Source organism: Bidens hawaiensis, unplaced genomic scaffold (genome assembly GCF_021521415.1).
Source record: "Bidens hawaiensis isolate Kalapana, Puna unplaced genomic scaffold, B.hawaiensis_p1.1 tig00057970_1, whole genome shotgun sequence".
NCBI lineage: Eukaryota > Viridiplantae > Streptophyta > Magnoliopsida > Asterales > Asteraceae > Bidens > Bidens hawaiensis.
This window is the reverse complement of record NW_027506405.1, coordinates 19,970-37,411: the sequence shown is the minus strand read 5'-3', so window position 1 is coordinate 37,411 and position 17,442 is coordinate 19,970. Positions and strand designations below refer to the sequence as shown.

Below are 17,442 nucleotides of genomic sequence, written 5' to 3'. Positions count from 1 at the left end.
GGCTAAACTACATGGTTCTTGGGATCAACCTGGTGTTTTCTGCTTTTGGGTTCTTGGCTACTAAGATTTCTGTTCTTGAGTTCTCGGCTACCACTGTTCTCGGGTTTTCTGTTTGCTTTTGGGCTTGGTTATTGGGCCTCTGTTTTTTGGACTGTTATTTGAACTCTCGATTGAAATGAACCAGTTAAGCAATACATCATCCAATGCTGCATTACATCAAGATTTGGAATCCATTATAGGAACTACCAGTCATGTATCCCGTCTACTGTCTCATGAGGGGTTGCTGAGTGGAAGTTCAGGTTCGAAAAGTAAGTGAAGATGAAAGATGCAAAGATTTGGAGAAGCATTGTCAGGGGTCCTCAATCTATTACTTATGAGAAGGAAGATGGTAAAGTAGTTGTAAAGCCTGTCTCAATGTATAGCAACGAGGATTTTGAAAAGGGTGAGGATGATGAAAAGGCTCTTGCCACTCTAAGCATGGCACTTTCACCTAAATTTGCGCAAGGATTCATAGAGCTACAGTCTGCCAAAGGGTTGTGGGAAGCTCTTATTGAGATGTATGAAAGGAATGAGGATATGAGACGAAGCCGACAAGATCTACTACGTCAAAGTTTTAACATGTTGACCATGTTCTTGGTGAGTCTTTGGAGACACAGCTCTAGAGATTCGTTACCCTGGTCACTGAGAAGAGAACTTCTAATATTCACCTGACTCTCATTGAGATCAATAACAAACTGGTGAACTTCCTGCCTCAGAGCTGGGATTTGAATGTGGAAGTGATCAAGAAGACCAAGGACTTGGCCAAACTAACCTTGTCGGAAGTTATGGAGATCATCAAATCTTGTAACATGGATGACAAGCAACGTGCTATTAATCAAGCCAACTCTTACAAAGATGTTGGTTATAGTGCTAGCTCGAATAATATTCATATCACAAGATAACTTTTTCTGTGCAAATCTTCTCAAGGACAGCATACTCAACCACCTCAAGAAAATTTCCAGATGTTTAGATCCTCCCAAAGTCAAAGTCCACAAACTATTGAGTAGTATCGTTGTGGAGGCCGGGGTGAAATTTCAAAAGAAAGGTTCAGGAAGTTAGACTTTCTTACCAAAAACTTTAGCAATCTCGATCTCATGCGCCGAGAGGTATTCGAACAAGAACATACACTTGTTCGAGAGGAAATCAAAGCAGATAAAAAACAAACGTGAAAAACAAGAGGTGGCAGAGATAGGGAATAAATTTGATTTTTTTCTTAATTTGTAATCATTATGTTCTTAGGATGTTTAATCTTTTTTATTTATTTATATATATATTTATGTTTTTAAGATGTTTAATATTTTTTTATATTAATTATTTTTATAGTCATATTATTGTGTTATATTAAAAAAGAAAAAAAAATCAGAAAATTCGCTGAAGCCACCGTTTTCCTGAACCACAAAAGGCTCATGCGATTTTAGTGGTGCCTTCAGCGAGTGTCTAGTCAACATTGCATATACTGGATTTAATTAGAGGATGAATTTAACGACAACACATAGTCTAACCTATTTTATCTCAAAAACATATAACATTGATCATCCCTCTTCTCCCTCATAAAATTTTGTGCTCTCTACCTCCCCCCTTCTCTCTTTCTCCCCCCTCTCTCTCCTCAATCTTTCAATTGCTTCATATAGATCCATTTGGTCCTGTTCATGTATTGAGTCTTTCTCGCAGTTCATATTGTCTGGTTATAACTTATGATTACTCATGTTTTACTTGGGTGTTTTTCATGTCAAATAAGAGTGAAACTGCAGAACTGATAAAGCGCTTTGTGGTGCCAATGGAGAATCAATTCAATATGAAGTTAAAAGGAATTCGATGCGACAGTGGCTTGTAGTTCAAAAATTCCGTTAAATCATTCTTGTGCCGAGAAAGGGGTGCTCAGACAATACAGCTCAACTCATACACCGCAACAAAATGGTGTAGCTGAGAGAAGGTACAGAACCTTAATTGAGGCCGCAAGGACCATGTTGTGAAGCTACCTTTGTTCTTTTGGGCTGAAGTAGTCAACACAACATGCTATGTTCAAAATCGGGTGTTGATAAACAAAACACAGATGAAGACTCCTTATGAGATTGTCTATGGTCATAAGCCCACCATGACACACTTTTGTGCTTTTGAATGCCCATGCACTATGCTGAATCTCGAATCATCTCCAAAATTTGAAGCAAAAACTTATGATTGCTACTTCGTTGGTTATGCTAGTAGCACTGCCTATAGAGTTTATAACAAGGCAACGAAGAAGATCGTGGAATCTTACGATGTACGCTGGCTAGAGGAAAATGAAACCGATGCTCATGTCGGTCCTAATTAGTTATCTGATTATAATGAATTGTTTATGTCTTTTAATGTATTCCAGTTGTTGATGCATGGAATTCAGGTGAAGGGACTTCGGGCGATGTTGATGAAGAAGAAGTCATCGCTGTTAATTTCGAAAACTCTCCACTGATAGGTATAGATCCGTCGGGATTTCCTGATACTACACAACCTTCGTCTTCAAGTCCACAGAACATGTTCCTAAGACTGATTCTTCATAAAAGTCTCTTGATGATTGTGAATTGCATACGTTTGAGACACCTGCAACTGATGCCTCGTCAGCAGAGGGGGAGAGTACCATTCGTCTATTACTTGGTAGCACTCTTTTTCTAGATGTCATACCAAATGAGTGCATTGCTAGTACCTCTTACTAGCACAGTACCCCGGCATCTAGATGGAGGAACCCGCTCTCTGAACCCCTTGGAGACCCAACAAATTTACCGGCTACCAGTTCTGTTCCCGATCATTCTGTTCAGACAAGGATTCAACAGGATCATCCAATTGATATTGTCATAGGTCTCCTTGAAACGGGTGTTTCAACCAGAAGTCAGACATGAAACATCAACAGTTGTCTATATTCTTGTTTTATCTCTCATATTGACCCGAAGTCCTTTGAAATGGCATTGCAAGAACCAAGTTGGGTAGAAACTATGCATGAAGAGTTAAACCAGTTTGAGAAAATCAAGGTTTGGAGATTAGTTGAGTTACCCGTCGAGAAAAAGGAATTAGATACGAGATGGGTTTTCCGTAACAAGCAAGATGACACTAGGGTTATTATTCGAAATAAGGTGTGGCTTGTGGTTCGTGGTTTTCGTTAGGTTGAGGGTTTAGATTATACCGAAGTATATGCTCCAGTGGCTCGTCTTGAGGCCATTCGAATTTTCTTGGCATATGCTTCCTACATGGGTTTTACAGTTTATCAGATGGATGTTTAGACGACATTTTTGTATGGAGAGGTAAAGGAGGAGATATATGTGGATCAGCCACCAGGTTTTACTAATTCAAGGTATCCTACTCATGTATACAAGTTGGACAAGGCTCTTTATGGTCTTCATCAAGCTCCTCGTGCATGGTATGCCACTTTGACGGCTCATCTGCTGGAACATGGTATAAGCGAGGAACCATCGATCAGACACTGTTTTCAAGACTGTTGGGAAGGATCTTATTTGGGTTTAGATTTATTTGGACGACATCATTTTTGGTTCCACCAGCAATGATCTGTGTTCTGAGTTTGAGGAGGTAATGAAGAAAAGGTTCGAGATGAGTTCGTTAGGGGAGATGACGGCATTTCTGGGGCTACAGGTCCGTTAGAGTCCGACAAGTATTTTCTTATACCAAGGGAAATATGTCGAGGATATGTTGGCGAAGTTCGATTTCCAAGATTCTAAGTGTGCGGGACTCCCATGGAAGAAAGACCTCTTCTTTCATTTGATCCTGAAGGGAAATTTGTAGATCAAAAGTACTATCGATCAATTGTCGGATCCCTGATGTATCTCACTGCCAGTCGCCCTGACTTCATGTTTGTAGTCTGTCAATGCGTGCTTTTCCAGGCTAATCCTACACTTTCTCAATTAATTGTTGTTAAACGTATTTTTAGATATCTTAAAGGGCAACCAAAGCTAGATCATTGGTATCCCAAACACTCAGATTTTGATTTATATGCTTTTGCTGACATCAATTATGGAGGTGATGATACTGACAGGAAATCTACGTCTGTTGGATGTCAAGAAGAGATCGACTCATCTCATGGCAATGCAAGAATCAACAAACGGTGTCCACATCAACTGCTGAAGCTGAGTACGTTGCTGCTTCTGCCTGCTGCTCCCAGGTTATCTGGATGCAACACCAATTTCTAAAAGGGCAACACCAATTGCTGCTCCCAGGTTTTGTATTCTAATCACCTTGTAATCTACATTAAGGGCTTAAGCTCCCGACGTTAATACAAGATGTGTTTTGAAGCATATTGTGTGTTGATTTGTGTTTGTTCTTCGTCTTTCTTGAATCACCTTGTTGTTAGTTTCCGCCTAACAACGAGTTTGTTTGATATCACATTGAAAGATCCTTAATTGGATTTTAATAATCCCAACTTAATGCAGTTGGCCAATAATAATCCCAACTTTGAAAATAGTTGTCACTGGTCCCAACTTTCACACTATTTGTTTTCATTGAATCTTCGTTAAAAAAAACTTAGCGGCGTTAATTTTTTTTCAAATTTCAAACTGATATTTTAGGGCTTTTGATCGGAATGAGGAAACGAGTCGATTAATGTAAAACTTAACTTGAAACGGCGCTTCAAAAAGCTTGATTTTTGTTAATTAATAGTTTAAACACCAGAATGGAAGCATCCTTTAGTTGTTTGGACCACTGTTTGGAGGTAAGTTTTACATCAATCGACTGTATCCTCATTCCGATCAAAAGCCCTAAAATATCAGTTTGAAATCTGAAAAAAAACTTAACGCCGTTAAGTTTTTTTTAACGAAGTTCAATGAAAACAAATAGTGTGAAAGTTGGGGACCAGTGACAGTTATTTTCAAAGTTGAGATTATTATTGGCCAACTGCATTAAGTTGGGATTATTAAAATCCAATTTTCCAAAATTATATAAAAATACTTTTGGAAACCAGAAAAATACGGGGCAATGTCCATAAAAGTTTACAACAAAATTCGATTGTTCGGTCAGTTAATAAAAATCATGTTTCGATAGTAAAATCTGACCAGGAAACAAATTTTATGATCCTAATAACTTTGCATTTTCCTTAGCTAAGTAAGCTCCATTTAGCATGTAATTCATGTGTAAACCCTAATATACCACTATTAACTTAAGTTGGTCATATATTACGAAACTTCACTTGTAGACACATAATTTGGTATTTAAATAATTGTAAAAACGTCACAACTTAACACGATGCTTATCCATCAACTTAAACTAGTCCTTATAGGCGTGATGCATGTGTTACAGCGTTCGTGTAAGACAACACTTAAAACTATTTGTGGACTTTTGTGAAACATCTAGCCATGCTATCAAGGTGAATTACATAGCCTCGTTTTACATTTTGCTTTATACTTTGGGGTGGACATGTACGTTATTTTACTATCATACTTAATAACTCATACGATATCATTACATTTGCATTATGCTTATTTGTTACATCTTGGTTTAAACTACACGTGATAACTTTGTGTAATCATTAACTCTGTACAAGCCAATGGTAAATGTAGATAGATCTATTTGACTAGACAACTCCACCTCGTTTGATTGATCCTTGGAGGGTAGCCCTTGTATATGTTTACCGACATTGTACATGTCAACATTTAGGTTTGATTGTGCACCCTTATTTACCCTCTATTGTGATATTTATAGCTTTACACGACCTATGATATGCATGTTGAACTGTACAATCTTTTATATATTTTTGTGTTGTCAAAACCTATTTCAGGTGCTAATGTTTGATGGCTCGTGTGCAAGACATAGGACGTTGAACCTAGTTTAAATAATAATAACAATATTTATTTATTGTCATGTTTTATTTGCTTTTTCTTTTTGTTTGAACATATGTGTTTGTTACTTTTCAAATCTCCCCCCCCCCCCCCAAAAAAAAAAAGAAAAAGAAAAAAAACATTATCTATGATCTACGGTTTTCTTTTTATTTTATAGTATTTTAAAAATAAATAATATATTTTTTGTTTAAGTAATATGTGCTTGTTACTTTTCAAATCCCCCTAGCAAAAAAAAAAAAACATTATCTATTATTTACGTTTTTTTTAGTATTTTAAAAAATAGATAGTAGAATGATTGAATAAAAAAATAATAGAAGTGTGATAAGTAATAAAAGTAAATAGACAACAGACTGATTAAATTAGATTAAAGAAATACGTAAAAGAAAGAAAAAGCCTAGTATATTGGTATTCCCCTAACACTTTTACTAGTCCTTCCACTATTGGTGGTGAGACTTGAAAGCAATATGGAATATCTCATATAAAAAGTGTCAATTCGACACGATCAATCCATTATCAAATCTATTTGGCCAAAAATGGCATGTACGAAGTATTATGTCATATGTTTGATGTTTTATGTAAAAATGTGCTAGAAACTTCCCGTCATATATTTGTCTTGGTTTGATTACTTAATTGCATAGGGGATTTATAATTAATGAATCATAGATTCATGCATGATACTTGATTGTATTTGATTCATGTATGACACCCAATTGTCTGTTTTCTCAATATGATGTCATATTGATTTATTGTTAATGCATATTTACAAAACATGTAAGTTAGAAGGTTGATAAAGAATGGCGTGAAAAGACTAGCCTCCAAAAGGTACGTCAATGGAGGTTCGTTGTATGACTAGCGGTCTAAACTTAGTTGACTGGTATAACCAACAAGGCTAGTCAACAAAAATAGCAAGATAGGGAGAGAAAACAAAAACAAAAATGTTAGAAGAAAAATAATATATATGCAGGGAAATTATCTCGTGATAGGCGCACCTCCCACTCTATGGACATGTTTGTTGGTGCATAATGTCAGTAGTTCAGTATCTTGTGTTTTGTGTGTGTCTGTAATCGCGTTAGATTGTTTGTTTTGGTTTTGAATATTGTTTTGCACAAGTTCGCCTGAGATGTAGGCGAACTTGGAAATAAGCGAAGTTATGACAACTTCGCCTAGTATGTTAGGCGAAGTTGTCGATGTCTATTTAAACCTCACTTCGGCTTATCTTGAAAAAAAAAAGGTTTTTTTTTCGAGACGAACGTGTTGGTGATTATTGATATCACGTGTTGAAGTGTTGCAATACAATTGTGTTTATTAGTATTGTGACGTGTCTTTGTTTATCGGTTCAACGTATTATCTATCTTAGGCTCGTATCGTACTACGTGGGGATTCCGCACCCTCGTGTTACGAGATACTCCTGTGTAGATCCGGATGGGAACCCTCAATGTTTCAAAATTAACTAGAGATTGTTCTCTAATCCGCTTGGTTCCTCGTCACTCAATAGTAGTTGTGATGTTTGTAACTCGACCTATTTTTAAACAAAATAGAAAATAAAAATATAAAAATAAATAATTGTTTAAGCTTTTGGGGTGGGTGGGTTTAGTGTTTTTGGCAGGTGGTGGTGGTGGTGGTGGTGGTGGTGGTGGTGGGGGGGGGGGGGGTTGTTAATTTTTTGGGTGCGCCGCACGCAAGCTGTGGAATAGAGGTGTTAGGTTTTTTGGGTGGGGGTTTAAGCTTTTTTAGGCGGGGATGGGTAGTAGGGGGGAGTTGGGATGGGGTTTAGGTTTATTGGCAGACTGGGGTGGTGGGGTAGGGGTTTAGGTTTTGAGAGGTTTTTGTAAAACTTATGAGTAAAACTAAGGGGTCTGTTTGGTATGAGGTAATAGAATGAGATATAGAAATGGAATAAGCGAAGGAATGGAATGAATGAGGTAATGGAATGAGTCATTACCATTCCATTAACATGTTTGGTTATCATGTGGGAATGAAATGAATTATTAGTTTTTTTTTTGTAAGCTAGAAAAAAACCGGAATAAAATAAAATTGGCAGTGAGGGTGGTGGGATGGTGGTGGTGGGCAGCGAGCAGTAATTGTGATTGTGGGTGGTGGCGGGTGGTGGGGCGACGGTGGCGATGTGCGGGAACCGGGGGAGCGACTTTTGGTAGTGGTAGGTGGTGGTGGCGGGCGGTGATGGTCGGTTTGTGGTGGTGGTGGGCGGAGGTGGTGGCGATGGGGCGGGAACTGGGAGAGATTATTGGTAAGTGGTAAGTGGTGGTGGGTGGCGGGCAGTGATGGTCAGTTGGTGGTAGTGGTAGTCGGCGGCGCTGATAGGTTGTGAAGGGTGGTTGGGTGGTGGCGGCGGAAGTAGGGGATGGTGGTGGTAGGTGGCGAAGGCAGTTGATGGTGGTGGCGGGCGGGGGAGGCGGAATGTTGGTGGTCGGCGACGGAGGCAGTTAGTAGTGGTTGGGGGCTGGGGAGGTTGGGTGGTGGTGGCCGGCGGCAGAGGCGGTGGTTGTGAGAGGGCAATGAGTAGTGGTGGTGAGAGGGTGGTGGAGATGATATAGTTTGAAAGATTGGTTGGAATGAAAAAAAAATAAGGGGGTGGATGGAATGATATTTGGTTGTTTTAGGGGGAATGTAATGGACATGGTAATGGGTAATTCCATTCCATCGACCAAGCAAACACATCTTTTTTCATTCCATCGTAATGGTCCATTTCATTCCGCCTCTCATTCATGTATACCAAACGCTACATAAAGAGTAATATTATGAATTGTTTTTAATGACATATTTTAAGGATATATATGATATTTTAATTATTATAAAATGATACATTTTGTTATTTTTAATATTGGTGAGAGACATATATATGCACATCTACATATTCTAATAAAATAATATAACTGTAGACATATGTCACTTTTAGATTTATTCATAACATAAATTTCTTGCTCAAACTATTCTTTTATTTTTAATGGAAACATATTTATGTCAATGAAACCAAAACATATCGATCATTCCTTTAATCGAATAACTAATTTACAAAATTGTAGGGATTACAAATGTGCTAGTATTTATGTCAATATAATCAAATTATTTATGTGTTTAGGAAATCAGATCTGTCATTTTTATTATTATATCAATTCATATACACTTTTTAGTGTAAGAGAATAAATGTGGTAAATTCAATAAACGGTATTTATAGGTCTAAGATGATAAAGAATAGATTATTAATGAACAACAATCTTATTTTCTCATATTCATTCAACCTCCATGAATCTATATAGTTTTCATCCATCTTTTTTGAAAATGTAATACAAAAACATGTTTTTTATACTAGTTTTATATATGATTGCTCTTTTTTTGTGTCATTTATATTGATATATCTTACAAGTCTTGTGTTAGAATTTGTTATTCCATTTAAAAAAAATAATTACAACTTATATAATTAGTAGGTACATAATTTTCGTGAAGAAATTATGTGAGAATGCACCACGCTAACCCTAAAATCACAACCACGCGAGTCGGCCTTCGTCCACTTCTGCTCCCATCGATTCTGTCCACCTTCATCGTCACCGTTCAACAATCTGTCATCGTACAACGATTTCGTCCACCGTCGAAACCACCATCTACAGTCGTCATACTTCGTACCGTATTGTTATTCACAGGTTTGTTAATCTTTTGATAGGAATTGAAATTGATAAGCTTAATTGATCAATTAACCTTGAAATTGATCCAATTAATAATCAATTTGAAACGTCAATCGATCAAATTTGAGTTTTGAGTGAGGGGTTTTAGCCTTGAATGTATCAAGATTAAGGCTGAACGTTTTAGGTTCTAAGCCTGAACATTTTAGGTTAACCTTGAATGTATAGCATCTAAGCCAAGACTTCTTAGACTTTTGTTATGAACTTCTTAGCGTTTTCTTTTGAACTTTTTTTGTTCTAAAATTTTTAGACTTTTGTTTTGAACCTCTTAGCTTTTCTTTTAAATTTTTGGTTCTAAAATTCTTAAATTTTTGTATTGGACTTCCTAGCTCTGTGTTCTGAACATTTTAAGTTTTGAACTGAACATTTCAGTTTTGTTCAGAATGTTTAAGCATAATATTTTAAACCTTAATCAGAGCCCAATTGAGTGTATTATTCTGCAATTTCATAATCGATTGATGATTATAAAGCCTCCTACACATAAACTCGATTGATTAAATAATCAATTTTCGATCAATTTGAAGATGCTTGATGTTCAACAATGTTCTATTTTGATTTCGATTTTTGACTTTCAAGATTTCATACTTTGAGCTCTGATTATGGTTTAGAAATTGGATGAGATAGAGCGAGGATTTCAGAATTTTGATCAGAATCGATTTGTAATCGATCGATTTGATCACGAACTAGTTTTGGGTATTTATGAAACTGTCACCGCGAGTTTTGTAATTTAACGCTTTGGAAGGTCGCATACGTAATGTACGATAATATATTATTGTACAATAAGTCATCTTATCTCTCTCTCTCTCTCTATATATATATATATATATATATATTACATTTTTAGGTGTTTGTTTTTATACTTTTTTTTATATAATTTTTTTCATGTTCTTTTTTTTCATGTTTCAACGATGAATCAACAATAAATATTCAATCGTTGATTCACAAGATGATTTTAGATATTCAAATATAACGTGTTTATGGTGGTGGAGCCATAGATGGAGTAACGTAGTCGGAATCAACAAGCTAGAATGGCTATAAAATTGTCTATTGCATTAATAAGCAACAATCATGACTTTGAGCGACGAGCTGAAGCCATAACAAAGAGAGTAGTCGGAACGATAGAGACGGAGTTAGGAAAATTTCGATGGTCACGTTTTCAAGAACCGATGTGTACATTTCCCATGGTCGCCATAATGCACATAATTTGTTTTATTTTTTAGGGGTTTTTAATCCTGTAATTGCAATATTGAAAAGGGTAATATTGTCATTATTGGAAATTAAGGAGAGAGTAACATATATGATATTTAGAAGTTTGTAGGGAGATGGTAATTATTAATTAAATTTGCAGGGATATGAGGAATTTACGTATATGGTCTTTAGAAGTTATTGCATACCCCTTAATTTCAATAGATTTATCCTTTATATCCTACAATTTTGTTGTTTTTTTATTCAATCATTTTTTGACACACGTCTCTCTTCAAATGTTTCAGTTTCATTGTTTTTCAAAATAACTTTTAATTTATAATGTCTTATATCATTCTGAATATAATGTGACGGCGTTCTTATTTTTAACAATGTTTTGTTATAAATTTCAGTCAACACAGAATTCAGCTTAATGATATACAAGCTATGGAAGCACAAACGTACGTTTAGGTGCTGTTTGTGTTTTAAGAGGTAAAATGTATGCAGTCTGCGGATCACATCTGCATGCATCTGTAGCAGAAGAGGTAGACTGAACCTCTGCAGTCTGCAAGTAGAAGACTGTTTGTTGTTTAACGTCTACAGACTACTAAAATAAAACAGAAATTGTTAAATAAGATGAAATTTAAATAAGAAAGTCATTCAACATAGTAATTTAAATAATAGTCAAACAACACTGAAATAATAACATAGAACCGAACAAACTAATGTGATAAATAATGAATAATTGCTTGATTATTTCATCCCACATAATGTGTATTTATAATACAATACAAATCTTGTAATTTGAGACTAATTCTTAATTTACTAAATATACAAAGTTGCCTAATATATGTACGGCTATTACTCCCCCGCAGTCGAAGCGAAGGGAGGACCGATGCTTAGACTGGATCGAAAGTCATCGAAGAGGACGCGTGGCAAGCCTTTGGTGAAGATGTCAGCAACTTGATGGCGAGACGACACATGAACCACACGAACATTTCCTTTTTGAACCTGTTCCCGAACAAAATGAATGTCAAGCTCGATATGTTTAGTGTGTTGGTGCTGAACCGGGTTACCCGACAGATAGATAGCACTAACGTTATCGCAATAAACTATAGTTGCACGGTTCAGTGGGCGTTGGAGCTCTAGAAGAAGGTTACGCAGCCAGCAGATTTCAGCGACAACATTAGCAACTCCACGGTATTCAGCCTCTGCACTAGAGCGACTGATGGTAGACTGCCGTTTAGAGGACCAGGAAATGAGATTGTCGCCTAGATAAACACAGTAACCTGATGTTAGCGTCTCGTGTCAGGGCATCCAGCCCAATCCGCATCTGTATAAGCGCGTAGAGAACCAGTGTCAGAAGGACCCATGTGAAGACCAAGATTAGGTGTTCCCTGAATGTACCGGATAATTCGTTTCAAGGCATTCCAGTGAGTAACCCGAGGAGCATGCATGTGCATGCAAATTTGTTGCACTGCATAGGAGATGTCGGGGCGTGTAAACGTGAGATACTGTAGAGCACCTGCAAGAGAACGAAAAGCGGACGGATCATCATGAAGGGGTCCTGTGTCTGCACCTAGCTTGGGTTGCGTGTCGACTGGTGTGGCAACCGGCTTACATGAATCCATAGCCGCACGATGGATGATGTCTTTGACGTAGGCCGATTGCGAGAGAAAGAGATTGTTACCTGTACGAGTCACCTGTATACCCAGAAAGTAGGACAAGGGCCCCAAGTCTTTCATTGAGAATTCTCCTGCAAGACTGGACATTAATCGACCCCGAAGAGCTTCATTGGAGGTAGTAAGTATGATGTCATCGACGTATATCAGGAGATACGCAATGTCACGATCCTGGTTATATATGAACAAGGAGTTATCACATTTACTTTGGCGGAAACCCTACAAAAGAACAAAATCAGTGAACCGTTGGTACCACGCCCGAGGGGCCTGTTTCAGACCATACAAGGATTTCTTCAGGCGACAAACATGATCAGGGTAGTCTAGATCGCGAAACCCCATGGGTTGATGCATATAGACTGTCTCATGTAGAGTGCCGTGTAAGAAAGCATTAGTGACATCCAGTTGATTGATCTGCCAAGATTGAGCCAGAGCCAGTGACAAAATAAGTCGAATAGTGGCCGGTTTAACAACCGGGCTGAATGTTTCGCCACAATCTATACCTGCCTGCTGACCACGGCCATCACAAACGAGCCGAGCCTTGTACCGTTCCAACGTGCCATCAGACCTGAACTTGTGTTTAAATAGCCACATACTACGAATAATATTCATGTCGGGAGTGCGAGGCACAAGCTCCCAGGTCTTATTTTTAATAAGGGCACTAAATTCGTTGGTCATGGCACTATACCATTCTGGAGTGGACAAAGCAACCTTGGGATTTTTCAGAATTGGTTGAAGAGTAGTGGTGTTGAGGTTGAAAAGGTGCTTGGGTTTGACAATGCCACTCATGGAGCGGGTGCGCATAGAATGGGTATTGGCTGCGGCAGGGGGTGGGTTTGGGGCTGGTACGGGATCGGGTAGATTAGGCGATGGGTTGGTGAATGGGCCGGGTGTAGTAGAAGCGGTAGAGGTGTTAGGGGTGTGAGTTTGTGAGGGTGGTGGGGTAAGAGGGTGGGCTGAGGGAGTGGTTGAGGACTAGGCCGAATGAGAGTGAGATAATGGGCCTTGGGTAGTAGGGGATTGGGTAGTGTGCTGGTCGGTTGAAGTGTGGGCTGGGGTAGAGTTATTAGGTTGGGTGGTGGAGGTTTGGGCTGGGGATTGTTGGGGCGGCAGTGGGCCGGTTGGGCCAGGGGAGACATGTGACCATATTAGAGGGTTTAAGGTTGGGTTTAGGAAGTCATACGTGTGGGCTGTGGTTGGGGACTGTATTGCAAATGGGAAAATGGTTTCCTCAAAGTTGACATGTCGGGAGATAAAGATTTGATTGGTGGAGAGGTTTAGACATTTGTAGCCACGGTGATTTGGAGGATAACCAATGAAAACACACGGGTTTGAGCGTTGGGTTAATTTATTGATGGTTGTGGAGGGTGTTATGGGATAGCATAGGCAACCGAAAACACGTAGATGGTCGTATTCCGGTTGACAATTGTATAAGAGGGAGGTGGGGGATTTAAAGTTTAGTGTTTTGGTTGGTAGAATGTTTAATAAGTATGTGACGGTGGCAAGGGCATGGTGCCAAAGGTTAGGAGGTAACGATGCTTGCGTGAGAAGGGTGCGAAGCATGTTATTGATGGTGTGGATTTTGCGTTCCGCTTTGCCATTTTGAGAGGAGGTGTGCGGACAAGAAAACCGAAAATGCATGCCATTTGTGTCACAAAAAGTGTAAAAGTTGTTGTTAGCATATTTGGTTCCATTGTCGCATTGGAATTGTTTTATTCTTCTCTCAAATTGGGTGTTGACGTGGGTGTAAAAGGATTTAAAAGTGGCAAAAACCTGTGATTTATGGGAAAGGGGAAATGTCCATAAGAAATCTGTGTAATTATCAAGAAACAACACATAATATCGGTGACCTCCCGTGCTAAGGACGGGGGAGGTCCATAAATCACTATGAATAATATCAAAAGGCATAGAAGTAGAATTCATAGAATCATAAAAAGGAAGTTTAGTACTCTTCCCAAAAACACATGGTTCACACAAAGTGTTATTTATTGTGGAATAATTAATGAAAGACGACAATTTTAAAGAATGTAAAAGACTATTTCCCGGGTGTCCTAGACGTTGATGCCAGCGATCTTGTGTGATGGTGGTGAAGGCGGATGGTTGGTTGGAAGTAGTGTGGAGAGGAGCGGTGAGCGGATAAAGATCGCCGGTGCTGTTGCATCTAAGGATGGGCGCCCGAGTTTTGAGATCCTTCACAACAAAACCAAAAGGGTCAAACTCAATAGAAACAAGGTTATCAGTGGTTAGTCGTCTAACAGAAATTAAGTTTTTGATGATGTGCGGGGCAAAAAGGACATTGTTTAATTTTAATGGTGGAAAGGGTGGTGGTAGGACTTGGTTGCCTTGTGCCACAACAGGAATAGATTGACCATTACCAACAATTATAAATTTATTAGTGTACGTATTAAACTTGGACGGGGAGTATATACCTTGCTGGTTGGTTGAGTGGGATGAGGCACCGGTGTCCATAACGCCATGATCGGGTGGGTTGAGAGCCATCGTATAGAGAGCTTGTTCGATGTCCGTAGGGGTGTAGGAGTAGTTCGCCTGATCCGGATGAGCTCCTAATATACCCTGGCTGTTTTGTTGGTTCGGCCTGGATGGATACGGACAAGGTGGACGACCCGAGGATGGCTGCGACCACTGTTGAGAAGAATTGTTTATCAGTTGCGACCACTGGTTGGCTGTCCAGGAAGTTGGAAAAACAATATAGGGGTGGTTTGGAGATGCTTGAGGCTGGCGGTTCCTGTTATTATTATTATTACGCGGGCGACCCCGTCCACGACCCCGAGACCTATTCCGGTTACTTGCAGCAGCGTCGGTGGATGGCTGAGATGCTGCAACAGCGGCTAAGGCAGTAGCCGAGAGCTGTGCAGCCGCTGCTGATTGGCGTTTCTTCTTGGCTTCTTCGTTGGTGAGACGGGAACGAACTTCAGAAAAATCCGGAAGTGGATCACGGTTTTGCAGAACTGTGGATATTCCATAAAACTGTTCGGTCAAGCCTGTGAGGACTTGAAGCACGAGCATACGGTTGTCGATGGGAGACCCGAGGCCTTGTAGTTGGGCAGCCAACAGTTTCGCATGCTGTAAATAAGTGGACATAGAAAAAAAGTTGGCTAGATTCAGATTAGCGAATTCTTGGCCAAGGAAGATGGCACGGGTGTGGCTATTATCATTGAATTCTTTCTGAAGCGCAGTCTAGGCTTCAAAAGCCGACTGACCAGGGACGCAGATGATGTGTAGGAGATCAGTCGAGATGGTCCCGTATATCCACTGGAGCACAAGAGCATCCAGCCGAGACCAAAGGGCTGTCTTCGGGTCAGCATCCGTCGTTTCAGAGGACGAAGAAGACGCGGGTTCGGCAGGCATTGGGGAAAGGTGTTGGATGACCTCGTAGGCTCGACAGTGTATCTGGAAAAGTTCCAGCCATGTGGTAAAGTGAGGCGATTCCTTTTCCAGAACCATGGGAATGAAATTGCGGATATTGGTGATGGTCATGGCTGGATGGAGTTTGGGATCCATGGCAGCCTGAATTTGAGACTAATTCATCCCATGATAAATAATGAATAATTGCTTGATTATTTCATCCCACATAATGTGTATTTATAATACAATACAAATCTTGTAATTTGAGACTAATTCTTAATTTACTAAATATACAAAGTTGCCTAATATATGTACGGCTATTATAATGGTAATCAAACCTATTAAAATTCTTAACAAATCAAACAAAACCACAATTAACATTAATCAACAACCAAACCAAAACCTAAATTAACATTAATCAACAACAAAACCTAAACATAAACAAATCAAACCTACTAAAAATTCTTAACAAAACCAAAGATATAAACAAATTATTCATAAACAAACCGAACCAAACAAACTAATGGTAACCAAACCTATTAAAATTCTTAACAAATCAAACAAAACCACAATTAACATTAATCAACAACCAAACCAAAACCTAAATTAACATTAATCAACAACAAAACCTAAACATAAACAAATCAAACTTACTAAATATGCTTAACAAAACCAAAGATATAAGCAAATTATTCATAAATAATCCGAACTGAACAAACTCATGGTAACCAAACCTATTAAAATTCTTAACAAATCAAACAAAACTTAACATTAATCATCAACAACAACATTAATCCAAAGATAGAAAGTAATAACTGTTATAATGTAAAGAAAATGCACATTGTTGATAGATAATGGACAAGAAAGGGCGCCGGAGGAAGAGCCGCGACTGTGGAGGAAGGACGGCGCCGAGGTGGAGGTGGAGTGCAACGGTCGGAGGTGGCGCTGGAGGGCTGCGCCGGAGGTGCAGAGAGGGGGTGATGGGAAGAGGGTGGGGGATATGGGGGCTAGGGTTGTGTGGAGATATATAAATGTCTGATGTTTATGTGAAGAGGTGAAAGAGTTTAGAAAAGTTGAGAATTGAGTGGTCCATGTATGCACGAAGAAGAGGGCGCATAGAGCTTTTTTAATGAACTGTCTTCCAAAAAAATAAAATATGTGTGTCATGATGAATAATAAATTAAATAAAAAAAGAATATAGAAGACACCCAAATTGAAATTGAAATTGAAATTTTGGTTTTGTACAATTTGACATACATGTATACGTGCATTTATACTTGTTTTAACTAGTGTATACTAGATTTTTCTGTTTTTAATGGGATGATAATTGAACTGGGTTTATGGGTTAAACTGATCAAATTAACAAATAAAACAATTAATTACTCCAACTCATTTTTTTCTTTGTACTTATTGCCTTTGTTGTCGTTTTTTCTTTTATCTCTTATCTTTAATTAGCAAACTAATAGTTTTATATATTTAGCTCAAACTTAGACCATACATAGTCAAAACTATGCACATCTAGGCATTTTACGTCATTTGGCGCTTAGTCAGCTATTGAGCATTGTGCAAAAAAAGTGAGTGTAGTGGGAAAAAGACCCCAAAACGCATCTCTCTCTCCCCCCTCTCTTTACCTCTCTCTCTCAAAACCCTCAAAATTTATGCCGTCCA

At 38.7% G+C, this 17,442-nt stretch overlaps 1 protein-coding gene across 1 annotated transcript; it reads right to left on the bottom strand.

Moving 5' to 3' along the window:
- Positions 1 to 15,606: 15,606 nt before the first annotated feature.
- LOC143617778 (uncharacterized) lies at positions 15,607 to 15,930 on the bottom strand. The gene has a single exon (XM_077090236.1). The coding sequence runs from the start codon at positions 15,928 to 15,930 to the stop codon at positions 15,607 to 15,609; it is 324 nt and encodes a 107-aa protein (XP_076946351.1).
- Positions 15,931 to 17,442: the final 1,512 nt, after the last annotated feature.

Excerpts from the sequence above, each read along its gene's own strand:
- LOC143617778 (XM_077090236.1), bottom strand. The coding sequence starts at position 15,930 with ATGGATCCCAAACTCCATCCAGCCATGACCATCACCAATATCCGCAAT.